Here is an 18,841-nt window from a genome sequence, read left to right on the forward strand (position 1 = left end):
CGGGAGAGATCTGGAGGGGGCTCATTCTTGGTTCGGGGGCACATTGGCTCCACGCCAGACCCTGGGCGCCCTGCCTGCCTGGCTAGTTGTTGCCCTGCGGTCTCAAGCCCCAGCAGAGGGGTGCCTGGGGTCCCTACATGACGACTTCACACCCCACCTGGCCTCGGGGACGTGGCCCTCACGGCAGATCAGTGGTGCAGCCGGAGGCTGCTCTCTGGCTCCGGTCAGGCGCATCATGCCACGGGGACGTTGGCAAACGGACGTGTCCACGCACAAGCAGAGCTACCTTTATTGGCACATCAGGCCCTGATGCTTCAGGGGCTCCAACATCTCTCAGAGGCCTCAAGGAGCCCTTAGGACTGCTGTGTGTGCAGGGGTGCCAGGACCGAGTGCTCCACCAGCAGCTGCCAGTACACAGAAGCCAGAGACCTGCCCCCGCCGCCCCCCCCCCCCCCACCGCCAAACACATACAGGTTGGGTCCGGCACAGATGAAGCTGGACCCATGGTGCACAGGGCGCTGGGCCCCAGCCCGGTGGGGAAGAGCCCCCGGGAACTCTAGGAGCCCGGTCTCTGAGAAAGGCCCACAGCAGAGGCGGACTCTAGGGCGCATCAGAGTGAGGGGCTCCACCCATCTTCGTCAGCATGTCAACAGCAGGGCAGTTTGGGGAAGCCAGACTGGGGTACCGATGCCGAAGTGAGGGTTCGTCCTCCTAGAATCAAACCGCACACCGTGCAGGTGGGGGTGAGCCCAAAGGGCTGACCCAGGGCCAGGTCTCTGTGGCTCTGTGCTGCAGGGCAGCAGGGAGCGAGCAGCCGGCCTGCTTGGAGCCCTCGGAGCTGCCTCAGCTGAGGGGCACCACAGGCAGGTCTAGGCAGCTCACCGAGTCGGAGCCCAAGTGGGCCGGGGCGCTCTGGAAGTCAGCATACGTGTCCTTGGAGCCATCTGGCAGCTCCTCCTCATACTCCGTCTGGTAGTCAGACTCGTCTGGGTGGAAGGGAGAGCCGTGTTGGTGCCCTCTCAAGAGCAGGGGCCATGCCATGGTGGCACAAGCCCCTACCTGCCACTCATCAGGTCCAGGGGCTGCTAGAGGGAGCCTGGTGACCAGGGTGGCTTGCTGGGCACACCAAGGGTCAGAAAGAGATGTTGCCACCCCCACCCGCGGCTGTGCATGTCCTGGGCGTCCAACTCACCGTCCACCGTGGCTACTTTGGCAGGCTCAATGCGTGACACAATCTCAGCAAGGTCCGTGAAGGAGGCATTGGGGCAGGTGAGGACCTGGAGGGCCGAGGTGGAAGAGACCTCTCTGTGACCCTCTATGGCCCTAGTTTGCTAAGGTGCCCAAGTTAACCCCTGGAGTTGGGGCAGGGGCACAGAAGATGGGCAGGGGCCTAAGCAAGCCCCCATCCCCTTCAACCGTGAGTACCAGAAGAGTAGAGAGCCAGAGTGGGGCAAAAAGAGGGGATGGTGAGGCAGAGGCCAAGAGTTCACCCCCACGGGGTCACACCCCTGCCCTGTCTTCTGGCCCCTGAGCAGCTGAGGGGGTGTGCCACGGTCCTGCAGAGAGCAGGGAGTTCTGCGCCTCTCGGGCCCACTGAGGCAGGAAGGGAAGGAGGGTGCGAGCTCTGGCACTCACATCACACGCCTTCATCTTGCTCGTTCCCTGCCGGTCCTGTAGCATCTTTTCCAGCACACCACTTCGACCCCAGATGTCAAACACTGTCCGCCCGTGCTGATACCCCACTTCCTGCACACACACCAGGAGCCCCCACTTCTAAGCTCTCAGAAGTGAGGGCAGGGAGGCTGGGGAGGGGGCAGGCAGACGCTGGACCCCGCCGACCCTCCGCACCCCAGCTGCACTCACGCAAATCTCGTTGAACTTGCCAAAGTCCAGAGTACCGTAGCTGTCGATGGGGGGGCGCAGGTACTCACAGTACTCACTGTTCTTCACCATCTCCAGCTGCCGGACGCAGCACACATAGGCCAGGCGTGTCTGGATCTCCGCCATGTTCAACACCTGCTGCCATCAGAGCACCTGAGCAAGGCTCTGCGGTCCCCACATGGCCCCATGCGGGCACAGCTGCCTGGGTCTTGTGCCCTGACCCTCTCCCTCCCCTCCCCAAGGGGAGACACATCCCTGCTAGGCCTGGGAGGGCAGGTGCCCAGCCAGGGGTCCTGGAGATGTATCCTGACAGTGTGTGAAGCCTCTGGGCCTGTCCCCTTTCCCCAGAGCTGGTCCAGGCAGGATCCTTGGCAAGGACAGTGAGCAAGCTCCGTTGGCCTCGGGGCCTGGAATGCACTACAACCCTCCCCCGCCCACAGGAGGCATTTGGGCAGCAGCACACCGCCCATCTTGGGGCCAGTGGTATGAGAGCATGGAGAGACTTCAAGGGAAGCTACAGAGGAGCACCTGATGACCTGGGCACTGTGCAGAGCTATGCCCCCCACCTTGACTTTTGTGGCCAAGGGGTTCCAGCGCTTCCACAGCAGCCACCACCCAGACAGCGCGTCGCCATAGTTGGTGAGGTCCGTCTCATCCTGGCTGCCCACATCAATGGCAATCACCACCTTTGCCCCCATAGACCTGGCCACATCCGCTGGGGAGAAGACAGCCTTGGTCACCACCCAGGACAGGCACATAGAGCCCCGGGTGGGAACAGGGCTTGGGAGGGACGGGGAGAGAGCCTGCATAGCACTGGGAGCCAGAGGGTCTCCCCTTGGGCCTGTAGAGAGGCAGCCTAGTGCACAGAACTGTCCAACAGGTGACAGGTGTGCCCAGGGGAGGGGCCTCACCCACAACAGACCTGGCACTTTCTGGCTGTTAGTTCTGACTGTGGGCACAGATGGGACATAATTGCTCTCAGCTCCTCTACTTGGCCCTTGTTCTGAGTGCTGCTGAGCCGACAAACAGGGCCATATGCTGGGAGCACACGGTGCCCGAGCTAGTGTGCACGAGGGCGTGCGTCTGTGTGTGTGCCTGGACGTGTTCCCCAGACTCCGGGAGCACCTATAACCCCCCACCCCCTGCTCCAGGGAACACTGAGGAAAACGTGCCACTGGCCTTCCCGGGAGTGGAGGGGGCTGAGGCAGGGGTGGGGGCAGCCCCTCCCCACCCACTGCAGCACCTGGGAGGTTGTTGATGTAGCCCCCGTCCATGAGCAGGTGTCCGTCTTTGGGGTCGCAGAGGGGAGGCAGGTAGCCTGACAGAGACATGCTGGCACGCACGTACCTCCACAGGGAGCCTGGGGGAGAGTCGGGGGGCTGGGGGAGAGGTCACCAGGGCCTGTGGGAGGGGAGCTTCGCACTGCCCACGGTGGGTTCCTGCCCTGGACCCTCAGCTCAGAGCCCTGCTAGCGTTTGGGTCCTGAAGTCTGCACGTCTGGCTCTGGCGGATGGCCGCAGGCCTGAAGACAGACACCCCTCCTGTTCTTTCTCCTCCACAAGGGAGGCCAGGCTGGCTCTGCAGTCTTTCCACGTTCCACTGTGTGAGCCACGTCGTCCCACTCACCTCCAGAGAGACACATGCAATCAGCTCACAAACCGCTCTGCCCAGGAAAAGGGCCCTCAGCTGCCACCCATGCATCAGCCTTCTCATGGTCCCCAGCCCAAGCAGTCTACCACTACCTCCTGATTCGAACTCATAAAAACACATGCCCTGCATGTGCCCTTCATTACACCCCACGGCCCAAGCAGGCCCTTCACCCCACTCCTCTCTGCTCCCAGTTCACAAAGTTTTCTCCACCTTTCTGTGTCCAGTTTGGACTTCTCAGTGTTTTTAGGCTCTTGGTTATGTCCCTCCCCATTTCCTTCATGCTCACAGCAGGATCACCTCTGTGTTCAGATCTCCCTGAGTGTCTTGCCTCCTCCAGGTCATCTTGGTGCTTCGTCCAGTTCAAGGAGCTGCCACGCTCTCTACCTGCAACCCGCCCCCCCCTGGAGGTGCTCTTTCAATGTCCCTCCCCTGACACTCTGCCCTGAGTGGGGGGCTGTGCCCTGTGCATGCCTGAGCCCGTATCAAGGGGCACCCAAGGAGGAGGTCCTCACCGTCCGTGTGGACCCGCATAGCAGAGGCTGTGATGTCTGTGGTGATGGTAAAGTAGGGGATCCATAGGTCCTGCAAGGGGCGGGGGGGGAACAGGACTTAGGACATCCTCCCTGACGGCCAGCTCCCTGACCCTGTAGGCCCAGGGGCTTGAGGGGATGAGGAGGACGCCAAGCACCCAGACACAAGTCAGGCTCAGGCTGGCTGGAGGCTCCAGCTGAGGCACCCCAGGGTGGTCCCTGCTTTGGGGGGCACCTCGATCTGCCGGTCCTTGAAGACGCTACAGATGCTGCTATTAAAGCCGGCCCCCGAGAACATGGAGGTGATGGGGTAGGTCAGGTCCAGCACAGTCTTCACCATCGACGTCATGTCCTGAGTGGATGGGGCACACATGAGACCCCTGCAGAGGATGAGGGGCTCACACCCCGCCCCCACCTGCTGGCGTGGGTGGCAAGGTGATCCCACAGGACCCAGCCAGGAGCCCAAATCCAGAAAAGGGAGCAGGGACACAGCACACGTCTGTGCTTCCTGCAAACAGAACAAGGGTGTCTGGGAAGCGTCCTGAGGAGTCCCCCAGGAGGAGAGAATTCCAGGGCCTGAGCAGCAGGGCCTTGAGGTCCCGTGAGGGTGCCTGCTGACACCTGCTCAGGAGGCCGAGCTGAGGACGAAGCTCCATCCAGGACCCACACTGGCAGGTGAGTGGCAGGGACCGCTACCCGCTGAGGTCCCCAAAGGCAATAACACCCGTCCCGTCAAGATTTCTCCAGGAGGGGGAGCTGCCCTGCCCTAGAATGCTCAGGGTTGACCCTCACATTCCAGCATGGCAGGCCCTACAACAGGGTCCCGGAAACAGGGCCCTGTTGAGGGTCCTCTCTGCTGAAGGCCACCCCCCCCCCCTTGTGGGACTGAAGCTCATCCTGCCTCAGTGGGGACGTGGGCCTCTTAGACCTGCGAGGAGGACACGTGACTGACCAGGCGGCACTGGCCTTGCCCCAAGAATGCCTGGGTTCAAGGTTATCTACCTTCTTAAGAGTCAGGGATAGAGAGGAAAGGTCCTCCCTGCCTCTGTGTGGACAGAAACAGATGGAAAAGCCTAAAACAGAGGCCACACAAGGGGTGGGCCCCCAGGTGAGGGGGAGCTGCCCCCCAGTGTGTTCACACTGAGATGAACAGAGTGGAGACTCTGTTCAAACAGAGGGAACCCGTGTGCTCCTAGAGGAAAGGGACCCAGAAGCACAGGACACCCCAGGGTCCTCCCTGGTTAGCAAGGCCTCACTCCTGAAGAAGCCCCTGCCTAGCACCAGAGAGCCTGCAGAGTCAAGCCTGGCGGCCCCCACAGTCACATCCCCTCAGCACGGCAGGAGGCCAAGGGCCCACGCAGACAGGCAGGACAGAGGCCATCCTGGATGGGATCCATTCTGCCCTGCCGTGCACAGTCCCACAGCCCATTGCTCACTGAGGACAACAGGGGCATCAAGCCCAAAGCTCCCTGGCCAGTCCCACACCTGCACTGGGCCAGCAGAGGTGGGGAAGGGAGGTGTCCTCCTGGCCTGTGAGCAGACCCGCAACTGAGGCTGAAGCACACTGTGCCCACACCCACTGTTCTCGGAGGCCATCCTTAGTGACGAGCTGTGTTTGCTCCTGGACCTCTCCTTGGAGCGGCCCACTGAGGGGTGTCTGGGGTGGCTCATTTCAGGGAAAGAGGGGTCTCTGGAACAGAGTTGGGGCCACATGGATGGGGCAGATAGCCTTCTCTGACACCTTCTGCCATAGAAGATGAACAATTTTCTTTTCTTTTTTAAAAGGAGAACTTGAACACTTTTGACCCCACTCATGGGGCTCTGTGCTACCCCAGGAAAGCAAGTGGAACTGTGACAAGGGCAAACGGCCTCTGTACCTTCAGGACAGGGGTGAGTCGGCCACCCCACCAGGCTCCAGTCTGCCCACGGGAGCTGCTGCAGCGAGCTCGCTTATAGTGCGGGCTTTTTGGCCTGCATTCATCACCCGGCCAGCTATTAGCAATTTCTTCTTATTTTCTATCTTCCTGATGCCCTGGCGTGTGGGGTCTTACAGACCCGGGGAGAGGCTGTCACCTCGCAGGGCTAGCCAATCCTTAGAGACAGCAGAAGCCTCGCCCGCTGGGAGCGTCTCTCCTGCAAACCGAGCGATCCAGAGCCCACACGCCCCAGCCCCCTTTCTATGTCACACTCTCACACCAGGTCAATAATCCTCCGCCTGAATCAACCCAGGCCCAGGCACCAGACAACTGGGGACGGCCCCTACACGGCAAGCCCACTGGAATTATTCCAAAAGCCCATCCGAAGCTGTTTACCCTGCCCTGCCCTGCCTTTCCCACAGAAACCCCCATAAAGGCTCTGGCCTCGGCCTTCCCCTTGCTCCTCTCTGCTGCCTCGCAGGCATGGGTGCTCCCATGTGGTCCTGTAGGCTGGGCAACTACAGGTGACATTAAACTTTTCTTCCGGTGGTGCTGACCTCTCTGTGTTGTCTTCAGTCACCTTTATAAATTAAGACCAGGCACCAACCAGAGCCAAACCTCCCAACACTGATGTCCTTATCTCTTTTGTGCTCCCCATTCCCTCACCATCCTGTAAACCCCAATCTGAGGCCAGAGCCCTGCAGAGTGTGATCAGGGGCCAAAGGTCCCAATGCCCTCCCGCCCTCCACAGCACCACAGGGACCTGGTGCTGAGCTCCAGGGAGGGCAGAGACCCCTCACCTCAGCCCACTGCTTGGCCCGGATCCGTATCTGGCTGTAGTTCCGTTCCTCGGAGTATAGGGCGCCCATGAAGGCCCCGATGGACGTCCCTCCAACCATGTCCACAGGGATGCCACACTCCGTCAGGGCCCGGATGATGCCAACCTGGGCACAGCCTCTACATCAAGCAGGAGCACAGAGCAGAAGTAAGCACTGTTGCCAGGAACAGCACCTGCCGTGTGCTGGCAAAAGGACCCAGAGACAGTCATCCCCATCTACCTCCTCCTCCTCAGTGCCTGCCTCAAAGACATGGCCCCAAAGAGGGGCTGCGGCCATTACCGGGATGTCTCTCAGAGCCTCAGCAGTTGTGACGCAGACACAACGCAGGCTCTACAACCACCATGATTAGAGTCCCAGGGGCCAAAAGCGGCAAGCAGCCTACGTGTGTGATGGGTGAGGGAGTAAGCAAAGTGTGGCATGCACGTACAAGGGATGTTGCTTGGCCTTAAGAAGGAAGAAAATTCTAACACATGGATGAACTTGAGGACCCTGCGCTAAGTGAATGAAGCCAGACACAGAAGGACAAGGTCTCTCCTCACATGAGGGACCTGGAGGGGTCAAGATCACAGATACACAGAGCGGAGGCTGGGGACTGGGGGTGGGGGTGTGGGGGCAGGCTAGGGTGTAACAGGGACAGAGGTTCAGTTTGGGAAGATGGAAACGGTCCAGAGCTGAGTAGTGATGGTTGCACAATATCGTGAATGTACTTCATGCAGCTAAATTTCACATTCAAAAATATTTATAGTGGGAAATTTTGTGGCATGCATATTTAATTTTTTTTAACGTGTATTCATTTTTGAGAAAGAGAGAGAGAGAGAACAAGCAGGGGAGGGTCAGAGAGGGAGACACAGACTCTGAAGCAGGCTCCAGGCTCTGAGCTGTCAGCACAGAGCCCGACGTGGGGCTTGAACCCACGGACCGCGAGATCGTGACCTGAGCTGAAGTCGGACGCTAAGCCGACTGAGCCATGCAGGCGCCCCACATGCTTATTTTAACACAATTAAAACAAAAGTTAATATCACCACAAAAAATTAAATATTCAGGTATCAGGCTAAAAATTTTTCAAGAAATTGAAGACAAGATTGATAATTTGGCACAGAACTGGAAACTATAGGATAGAGCCAACCACCACTTTACAAGTGGAAAATACAGTGTCTGAGATAAAGACCTCACTCAGCAGGTTAAGCAGCAGACCAGGCTCACTGGAGACCCATGAAGCATGGAGATGGCACAAGAAAATCCTGAGTCCCAGGACACCCCAGAACGGACATGGAGACCGCTCCTTAGAACAGACGTATGGGAGCCTAGAGCATGTGTGGGATCCGGCAGAGGAGTCCAGAAAGAGAAGGGGATGGGCGGAAACGTCTGGACAGAGGGTGGTCTGGTGCAGCCCAGGAGGGCTGGCCTCTCCGTCCTGAGGTCACAACACAACACCTACAACCCCTAACTTAGGAAAAAAAGAACAGTTTAGATCAAACGGGTCAAATTACGGAAATAATAAAGGTAAGGGCAGAAATTGATGAGGCAGAAAAACAAAAGACTCAGTAGAGAGGACCAACAAAGCTAACAAATGGTGCTCGGAGAGGACCAACTCCCGGCCCCTCCTGCGAGAAAAGGAAAGGCAGGGAGGGGGTGTCAGGAGTGAGAAAGGGCGCATCTGCAGAGATGCTTCAGTTACAAAAGTGAGAAGTAGGTGTGAACCTCGTGCCTAAGTAGGAAAATTCAGATAAAATGGACATATTCCTAGAACGACACAGTGTGCCAAACTGACAAGAGAATCTGAATTGTACTATAACCATCAATATAACTGAACCTTTCCTTTTTAAATCTCCACAAAGAAGACTGTATGTCCAGATGGTTTTACTAGTGAGTGCTACTGAACGTATAAGGAAGAGTAACACAAATTTCACATAAAACTTCCCAGAGAATAGGAAAAGAAGAGGCACTTCCCAACTCCACTCTGAAGCCAGCAAGCACACCCACGTGCAGCCCAACCTCACACAGATTCAAAGGGAGTCCAGCAGTGGGCAACACGTCATGGGCCAACAGGTCTACCCTCAGAAGACATCAGTTTTTATTTAAAGATCAATGCAATTCACCACATTAACAGAATAAAGGAGAAAAATTACACGATCGTCTCGACAGAAACACAGTAACCACCATCCATGATACACACTCAGCAAACTAAGAAAAGAAGGGCGCTTCCTCCATCTGACACAGGGCACCATAGACACCACAGCCGAGATGACACTCAATGATGACAATGAATGCTCTCCCTCCCATGGGCGACAGGACAAGACACGTGTGCCCCACTTCCACTCGACACTGTACTGCAAAGTCTAACTGGTGCAACAAGCCAAGAAGAAGAAACAAAAGACATATACGTATTTTGGAAAGAAAGACAAAAACTGGCTTTATTCTCAGAAGATATAACTATGTATATAGGAGATGCAAAAAATAAAAATAAAAAAGTCATTAGAATAAGTGAATTTAGCACGGCTATAAGATACAGAGCATCAATTTACAAATATCAGTTGTATTTCTATATACTGGCAACAAACACTTTGAAAGTGAAATTTAAAAGAAAACATTTACAACAGGAAAAAAAATCCCATAAAATACTTAGCTGATTCTAAAAATTTATATGGAAAAGCAAAGGACCTAGAAGGGCCAAAAGCAATTTTGAAAAAAACAGAACTCAGGAATTTGCAGTGTCTGATGTTAAGATTTACCGTAAAGCTGTGGCAGTGGTGTCGTGAAGGACAGACACGACAGAGCCCACATGCTCTGGTGGGGGACACAGCAGCCACGGGGGAGGGACAGTCCACAACCAAAGGTGCTGGCTCAGCTGGATGACCACATGAGGAGAACAGAGCCTTGACCGGCACAAGACGTGTCAGGTGGTTCACAGACCTGAATGCACAAGCTGGAGTCACAGAGCTTCTAGAAGAAGGCAGAATGCCTTTGTGACCTTAGGATAGACAAGAACTCTCAGAAGCCCAGCAGACCGGAAGCAGTAACCATAAAAAATGGAAAATCACGCCTCATAAAAATTAAAAACTATTCATCGAAAAATACCATTGAGAAAACAAAAAGTCAAAGATTGAGAGACAGAATTACTACTAAATAGTATCTGGCAAAAGACTTGTATTCAGATCATATAAATAATTCCTCTGAATCAATAACAAAAGACAAACCACCAGTTAAACATGGATAAGAATGTAAACACTACTTTACAAAATGAGATACACAAAGGGCCAGCGAGCACGTGACCTCATTAGGCCCCAGGGAGATCACCAGATGCCCCCCCCCCACACCCTTTAGAACAATTCAAAATGAGGTTAACACCAAGGGTTGGCAAAAATGTGGGAACCTGAACTTCAAACCCTGTTGGTGGGGGGTGTAAAACGGCACGATGTCCCCCATGACCAGGTAGCTCCACTCCTAGGTATTTGCCCGAGAGAAAAGAACATACATGCACAAAAAGATTTGTACAAGAACAGTTATAGCTGTTTTCTCCGTAACAACCCAAGCCAAAAAATAACCCGAGTGCCCATCAACGGGAGGAGCGGGGTAAGCAAAGCGTGGCAGACCATGGAATACGCTTAGCAGTGCTGCCGATGTGGCCAGGAGCACACGGACAACCTCACACGCTGGGCCCAGTGTGCGACACAAGCCAATACAAACAGAAAAGCTAAGGAAGCCAGTGGAACACCTGCATGAATATTCTCAGAGAAATTCAGCATTCCACTAGTGGAAGAAGGAGAGAAAACTATGAAGAAAGCACTCAGACATTAGAAATATTTTAGCAGAATAGAGCAATTAGAAGATCCATCTGAGAAAAACCATCTAGAAAGTAGAAAAGGCAGGGATGGAACATGAGGGAGAGGGAAGACCTGGCTTCTGATCATCAGGAGCTCCTGGAAGAGAGGACAGAGTGGGAGAACATAAAATACGCCCCAGAGCTGAAGTTCACGATTTCCAAATTTGGAAGGGCCTGCTGGGGCCCACCCAGCCCAGTGGATGAACACACTGCCACCAAGGCACACCAAGTCCCTTCAAGGACCGAAATGAAAAGACTCCCCCCATGGCTTCCAGAGGGGAAGCAGACCTCACAAATAAAGTGGGATTGGGCATCTCAACAGCGACACTGGAAGCTAGAAAGACAATGGCAGCACCCCCTTAGAAATTCTCAGGGAGGGGCGCCTGGGTGGCGCAGTCGGTTCAGCGTCCGACTTCAGCCAGGTCACGATCTCGCGGTCCGTGGGTTCGAGCCCCGCGTCGGGCTCTGGGCTGATGGCTCAGAGCCTGGAGCCTGTTTCCGATTCTGTGTCTCCCTCTCTCTCTGCCCCTCGCCCGTTCATGCTCTGTCTCTCTCTGTCCCAAAAATAAATAAACGTTGAAAAAAAAAATTGAAAAAAAAACAAAAAAAAAAAAGAAATTCTCAGGGAAAATTATGTCCATGTTGGATTCCACACCCAGACTGTCATCAAGGACATTTTCTGCTACACAGAGTCTTAAAACTTTTACTTCCCAGATGTCTTCTCTTAAGGAAGTGTCTAGAGTATGAACGCTACCCAAATCAGGAATATGTCAAGAAAGAGGAAGGCATGGGATCCGGGAAATGGAGTTGAATGTGGAAGAGAGACCAAGAAGTTCCCAGGATAACAGTTAAGGGAAACTCCAAGACAACGTTACGGGCAGAGCCCAGAGGCGCTGGGAGACCTGGAGGGGGTGGCTCCCACACACGGTGAAGCAGAGGCCACCCGAGATGGCGAGCAAGCTGACAGGAGGCTGATGCTCCGGAGCAGTGTCTGGGCACCAATTAACAACACCCAGGAAACAGAAAATGGCAATTGCAATGATTATCAACTCCGAGGAAGGAAATACAGCCGTACTGTGCAATGTGGCGTGACTGAGCCCTGAATAAGCACCACGTCATAGCAATAGAGATGGTGACAACTAGCTTGACTGGCATGGGAACCACACTGGGAACTGAGTGGTGAGGAGGGAGACAGACAGAAGACAGGTGATGGATAGATGGACAGATGGACAGATGGATGGCCGATGACAGACAGATGAACGAAGGACAGACAGATAAACTGTGTGTATGGTGGGGGGACGGGTTAGGAGCTCAATAATCTAAAACTGAAAGGACAGAATGGCTATGCTGTTGAGAAATGCACATGAGCAGAGAGATGACTGTGCTCCAAGTGATCTTCTCTGGGATGTCTCTGGGTTTGGTCCCGGGCGAGACAGCAGACGATGGCCTCAAGGCAATGGCCACATGGCTATAAACTAAGTATTATTTTGACTAAAACTAAATTTTCATTGAAAATGCTGTTGATCGTGGCGCCTGGGTGGCTCAGTCGGTCAAGCTTCTGGCTCTTGGTTTTTCAGATCTGGCATGGTCATGATCTGGCAGTTCATGGGACTGAGCCCCATGTCAGGCTCTGCAACGATGGTGCAGAGCCTGCTTGGGATTCTCTCTCTGACCCTTCCCTGCTCCCATGCACAGACGTGTGTTCGCTCTCTCTCAAACTAAATAAACTTATGAGAAAAAAAATTTTTTTAAATGCCATTGATCACATCATCCTGGCCTACAAACCAGGTCCAAGTCTGGGTCAGCTCTGGGCCACCTCACTGTCCCAGTCCCACAGAAAGTAGCCTGGGTCTTGCCTTCCATCAGGCAATGTTAGGTAAATCACCTCATTCTCCAGGCTGACTGGCTCAGCTTTCAAGCAAAAGCACGGCACCAGAGGGTGCTCGGATTGTGCCGCATCACTGGGGGCAGGCCAAGTCTGGGGGTGAGCAGGACACCCTGGAGCGAGGCGGCGACTCCCCATGCTGGGGTGAGCAGGGGTGGGGTCTGTGTGTCTACCCACCCTCCTGTCAGGAAGGGTCTCAGGCCAGACGCCAGGCCTCAGAGGTTTCCAGGTGGAAAGTGCACACAGTGGGCTTGGACTGCTCCTCTGCATTATCCCGATCTTTTCTAGAGAAGAGAGTCTGGGTCTCCCTTGACCTTGAGGCTGGACGGCATCTCTGACTTTAATTCGCCAGGTGTGAGCACAGGTCTGGCTCCACAGGCAGGAGACAAAACTTTGGAGAGTACCCCCTAAGGGGGGATACTCCTAAGAGGTTTAAATGTTTCCGAGCCCCCCCCCTCCCGCCCCTCCTCCAGCTCACTCTGAAAGGGATGTCCTTGGAACCAGGAGGTGCTGAGCCAGGCACCTTCTCCAGGGCCCACGGGAGAGAGGCCAGCAGCACCAGCAGGGCTGGGGGGTAGGGTGTATGTATAGTGCTCAGGAGGCCCTGCGCACCTCATTCGGCCAGAGCCGGGGGGAAGCGTGAGGGACTCCACCCCACAGGGCACCCCCAGCACAGGTGTTGTGGGAGGCACTGCTCGCACCTCCTCACTGTGTCCTGGGGCTCCACGTCTGTTCCAGGTGTGTATGCCTCTTTAAATTCAGGAGGAAGGAGGCGTGTGCCACAATGACAAACACAGGGTAGCAGTTATTTGGGTTAAAAGTCCTGTAAGGAACTGATCAGCCCGCAGAACTGAAGAACGCTGTGCTACGTTTGCAAGCACACCAGGACATTGGTCTATAAAGTATGTATTAAAATGGAAAGAAACTCACCTGCAGCCCAATGGGAAGACTGGCAAAGGACAAGAACAGAGTTCTCAGCGGAAGCGTGAATGGCTAACAGATAAGCAGACACTTCTAGCAAAGACAATCAGAACAAATCTACTGCACTGGCAAACGTTAAAACCCGGGGGTGCCTATGGGAAGCACTGCTTGGCAATGTGCACCCAGGGGCTGAAACATGCTTGGTCATGCACTGGGCCTATCTATGGGGACTGCTCCCAGGACCAGCTCAGAGGCCTCTTGGTCAGCATTAGAGTGCACATGCACACGTGCACACACACACACACACACACACACACACAGACACGCAGCTGTGGGTGGGATGGGGTGGGATGGGGTGGGGACTCACCTTGCTCCTCCGCCCCCAAGCACCAGGGCGATGGCGTTGCCAGTCAGCACCCGAGCCAGGCGGGAGAAGTCCGAGTGCCGATCTGGGGGCCTCTGGAAGACTCGCTCATACATCTCCACCTGGGAGAGGGGTCAGCAGACGGGGAGGGCTAGGCCAAGTTCCACACACTGTGACCTGACCGGGGTGGCCTCCTCGACTCCTGACCCAAAGCCCTCTCCAGGACACAGCAGGGTCTGTCTGATACTGATGCTGACAGCACCTTGGTGCCTAGGCGTGCCTGGGAAGAGGACCTCACAGGGCACATGGGTGAGGGGACAGTGTGGGCAGACGGACTACATACCCACGGGTCCAGCAGGAGACCACAGAGCCCCAGGAGAGCTGTACCAAGAGGGATACCAAGCCCAAACCCCAGCTAAGACCCTGCCAGCCACCAGGGTGGAGGGTGCTCCAGGGCACAGGCTCCCGGGCACAGCCGCCACTGTCAGGACACTGTTCACTGAGTCGTGGGGCCAGATAGGCTGTGGAGTGTGGGCAGCCTGTGGGGCCCCAGCCCCGCAAAGCCCCCAGGGCTGAGGAGGCTCCCTCCTCCCCCTTGGCAGGCTCTGGTGACCTCTCCCCCAGCGTCCCGACTCTCCCCCAGGCTCCCTGTGGAGGTATGTGCGTGCCAGCATGTCTCTGTCAGGCTACGTGCCTCCCCTCTGCGACCCCAAAGACGGACACCTGCTGACGGACGGGGGCTGCATCAACAACCTCCCCGGTGCTGCCCTCAAAGATCAACTCAAGCAAACGTAAGCTTACAGAGAAGCAAGCTCCCCTTATCAGCACCCCAGCGACCTCAGACTACAGAGACCCAGAGAGGGAGCGAGAAGGAAATGAGCTTGGCAATCACAAGTCAGGAAGGCTGTGTTCTGGAGGCCAGGAGTTCCCGTCAGTCCAGCCCAGCACCCAGGCCTCACCAGCTTGGGCAGGCTTCTCCGGGAGAAGACGCGGCGCGGGCAGCACAGGTGCAGGTGGCCGGAGCACCAGCTGCGCATGTTCAGCCACTCCACGGTGCGGGAGGGTGCCGGCCCTTCCTCCCGGTGCAGCAGGACCAGCTGCTTCTGGGCTCGTACGGCCGTGCTCTCCAGCATCCGCTCCAGCTGCAGGAGGGCAGAGCCTGAGGCCTCGGCGGGACAGAGGTCCCGCTCTGGCCGCCGCCGCACACGGGCAGGAGGGTTGAGGGCAGGGCCTTGGCAGGTGGCACCCTGGTTCTGTGAGCCGGCTCAGCCGTGGTGTGAGCTGCCCTTCGGCTGTCGAAGCTGTGACCCAGGGGTCTGCCCGGCCATATGCCTGATGCATGCTGAGCTAGGTAAGGGTGGCCACAGGGAGCTCTGGGGTGTACAGGAAGGGAGAGGCCGCCCCCCGTCCGTTTTCCTAACACCTCCTCCGCATGTGCACACACTGTGACCTTCTCAAATGATGTGTCCGCAAACACTCCCTGCAGAAGAGGAGCCCGCTTCAGAGATGGGTAATTTTTAGCTGCCCTGGGATCAGAGAGGAAGGAGATGGGGAATGTGTGCTAAGGGAAGGCAAGCCTACACTTCATACCCTTGAAGCTGGAAACAAAGTGGGCTGACGACGTTAACTTCACAGCTGAGAACAGATGGTGGGGTACTCACAAATAGGAAACTAAACAGCCACAGAACCCAGTGAAACGATATGGATAAATCTTAAACACCTAAGTGTTGAGGGAAAAAGGACATTTCACAGTGATATAAAATAGGGCACTATTTATATCAGATGTAGATCTGTGAAGCTGTGCTGTATACCTCATAGTAAAACTCAGGACACTCAACTTCACAAGAGGCCACCTGCGGGCCACTTCAGGGCGCCTGCCCTGCTTTGTGCTAAAACCACCACCACAGGTGAAGACAGCAAAACGTTTCAAATCATGAAGAGAAGCTATATGGGTGTCGGCTTTTATTAGGTCTTTTCCTGGGTTCTTGAAACATTTCATTCAAAGGAAAAGACAGGGAAACAGGGCTGTGAGGAGAGCGGCCCCTGACCAGAACCTGGCCCGCCTGCAGCCCTGCCTCCACCACCCCTGTCCTTGCCACCCTGCCCTCCGGCAGCCCCGCCCACAGAGGCCCCACCCCCTGGCAGCCCCAACCGGTTACCTCGCCCACAGCAGGCTCCTGCTCTCCCAGGCCCACGATGAGGATGCAGTCGGCTTGCCGGATGCAGCGCTGGGTCCACGGTGTGAGCGTGCTGTCCGCCTGGTAGAGCACGATGCGGTGGATGTCCTCCTGCTGCCCCAGCCAGCTGGACAGCCGGTACTCGTGGATACTGGAAGGCACGGTCATGGTGCGGTGCAGATGCCAGGGCACGTGTGGACACGGGGGTGTACGGCTGCAGGGGTTGCAGACGCGAGGGACACAAACACCAGGGGACGTGGGGGATGCAGATGCCAGGCTGTGTTTGGACCCGCTGCGAGCAAGAAGCTAGGGTCGGCCAGACTGTTTTCCACACAGAGGCTGGTATACCTGTCCAGGGCAGCAGAGCCAAGGCGCTGTTTGATGTTGTCACTGGTCAGCAGGAGGACAGGGCCTGAAAACACACACATAAATTACAGAAAGCTGTCCTGGCAGCCCACCTCCCCACAGATGAGAGCACCCACTCCCTCCCTAGAGGTCCGGTCTTCTTGAGAACAATGAGAAGCCTTTCTTCTTTCAAAGAGGAAGTGCCTGTATCTGGGCAACATCTCTCTCTGTGCACAGAGGAGACCCTCTGGACGGCTGAGATCACCCGGTGTAGGAGTAGGTGCTGAGCAGAGGAGCTCGGAGGGCTGTGCCAGCTCAAGAGCTCAGCAGGTGGCAGCGGGGGGCTCTCTGAACCTCACTCTGCAACACTGACATATCTCTGCGACACTGATACTGTGTGTGTGTGTGTGTGTGTGTGTGTGTGTGTGTGTGTGTGCGCGCGCGCGCGCGTGCGTGAGTGTTGGGGGCAGGGGAAGCACAGTTTGTAAAATGCAAGATAATATAATTCCCCAAACCCACATGAGTGAGGTTGGCTGAATTCCAATATGGTGTGGTGGTGTATTCACGCATGTGGAGATGCTTCTTTTCACATTTTGTTGTCTCTGAGATCAGCATGCATCTTTCATCTACGATGTCTACGTGGACACAGACAGGTGTCAGGGCCCACCCAACCAGGAGGGCCAGCATCAGGGTCCGCAGAAAGGTCACCAGGGGCTCACATGCACTGGGGGCCGCAGATGAGCACCCACGACCCAGGGATGGAGAAGACCCAGGAGTCCTGAGGGCTTTCTTCTCATTCCTGTGCTTGTACAGAGCTCTCCAAGAGCAGACAGTTAAAGGTGAGAGCTAAGAAATCACCGCATCGTATTTTAACTGGCAGCATCTGCTCTCCTAGAGGCACCCAAAATAGGGGGGTGTGTCCTACGATGATGGTGTCCCTACTGAGATACGGCTATCTGGTAGGAGCCATGGGCACGCATGGACAGCTCGGACTCAAGTGACAGAAACTTTCTGGTGTAGGGAAGCTCCTCCTCTCAGGGGCTTGGGGTGAGGGAGCGGGTCAGGTTGGGGGCCTGCACTCCTGCTACCAGCTCTAGTTGGTCACCTGCACGGGCCGGATGGAGGAGGGGAGACCTCTTGGGGCTGGGCTGCATCACGTGCCTGCAAGGGTGGGCCCTGCTGTGCGCACTGCAGCGACACGTCTTGACCGCCTCCTGGACAGGCAGGACGTGAGGTGACGCGCAGGCTGTGTCTGGCTGCAGGAACACTGAAGAGCCCAGCCCTGAGGCCCTCCAGGGACCCCAGGCTGGGCTCTGCCTGCCCACTAGTGCATGTCTCCTTGTAGACACCCCTGCCTGGACTCAGGGGGCTCTGAGGAGACCCTAGCCTCCCACAGCACAGGCTACAGCTACGGCCAGTCAGGAGTGTGGTGACCGACCCTGTCCCTGGGAGGGGTCTGCTTATGGCCAGGCAGTGGGCAGGTCCAGGGAAGGGAGGGGAAACAGGGTGGTTCATCTGCACTTGCGTCTGTGGCTCTGTGGGGCACAGATGAAGTGGGCATCCAGCCAGACTGCTGCTCCCCCTCTGGCCTGGACAGTCACCGCTGGCCTGGCTGCTGGACAGCCTTCTTCCCAAACACTGGAAGCTGAGGAAATGAAAACTTCCAAGTGCTAGAAGAAAATGGCCATCAGCCTAGAATCTTCCTCCAGAAGAGAAGGCAGCCTACACAAGCCTGGGCACCTGACTTTTGGCAAAGGTGTCAGCACAGCAACGGGCCAAGTTCAGTCTCTCTAAAGGAGGGTTCTGGGTCGCTGAAGACAAAGTGAATCTTGACTTCTATCTTGTATTATAACCCAAAGCAACCCTAAATGGATTGTGAACTGAAAAGGAAAGGTAAAGGCGTGAAGTGTTTAGAAGAACATCTTCATGATTTGGGGGCAGGATGAAATTCCTTCGGTAAAACAAAAAAAAACAGTAACAATATAAGAAAAAAATTTGGGCGAAGGAAACAATCAGCAAAACTAAAAGGCAACCGACGGAATGGGAGAAGATATTTGTAAATGACATATCAGATAAAGGGTTAGTATCCAAAATCTGTAAAGAACTTATCAAACTCAACACCCAAAAAACAAATAATCCAGTGAAGAAATGGGCAAAAGACATGAATAGACACTTCTCCAAAGAAGACATCCAGATGGTCAACCGACACGTGAAAAAATGCTCGACATCACTCATCATCAGGGAAATACACCTCAAAACCACAAGGAGATACCACCTCACACCTGTCAGAATGGCTCACATTAACAACTCAGGCAACAACAGATGTTGGCGAGGATGCAGAGAAAAAGGATCTCTTTTGCATTGTTGGTGGCAACGCAAGCTGGTGCAGCCACTCTGGAAAACAGTCTGGAGATTCCTCAAAAAACTAAAAATAGAACTACCCTATGACCCAGAAATTGCCTTACTAGGTATTTATCCAAGGGATACAGGTGTGCTGTTTCGAAGGGGCA

The 18,841-nt window shown here is 55.5% G+C and overlaps 1 protein-coding gene across 5 annotated transcripts in view; it reads right to left on the reverse strand.

The window, feature by feature from the left end:
• Nucleotides 1-501: 501 nt before the first annotated feature.
• PNPLA7 (patatin like domain 7, lysophospholipase) overlaps nt 502-18,841 on the reverse strand; it is a 66,108-nt gene continuing 47,768 nt past the window's right edge. For 3 of the 5 annotated variants that reach the window (XM_040460240.1, XM_040460242.1, XM_040460244.1), the window contains 14 exons: nt 16,335-16,398; nt 15,969-16,137; nt 14,769-14,951; nt 13,813-13,931; nt 6,778-6,934; nt 4,297-4,413; nt 4,044-4,113; nt 3,125-3,241; nt 2,448-2,596; nt 1,864-2,016; nt 1,636-1,746; nt 1,193-1,277; nt 883-986; nt 502-711 (listed from right to left, as the gene is read on the reverse strand). In XM_040460240.1, the coding sequence (XP_040316174.1) occupies nt 601-711; nt 883-986; nt 1,193-1,277; nt 1,636-1,746; nt 1,864-2,016; nt 2,448-2,596; nt 3,125-3,241; nt 4,044-4,113; nt 4,297-4,413; nt 6,778-6,934; nt 13,813-13,931; nt 14,769-14,951; nt 15,969-16,137; nt 16,335-16,398 (1,709 nt within the window). In that variant the 3' untranslated portion in view covers nt 502-600. The other 2 variants (XM_040460241.1, XM_040460243.1) reach the window with 2 other exon arrangements.

The sequence above is a fragment of the Herpailurus yagouaroundi genome, unplaced genomic scaffold (genome assembly GCF_014898765.1).
Source record: "Herpailurus yagouaroundi ecotype Mexico unplaced genomic scaffold, PumYag 249, whole genome shotgun sequence".
In the NCBI taxonomy this organism is placed as follows: domain Eukaryota; kingdom Metazoa; phylum Chordata; class Mammalia; order Carnivora; family Felidae; genus Herpailurus; species Herpailurus yagouaroundi.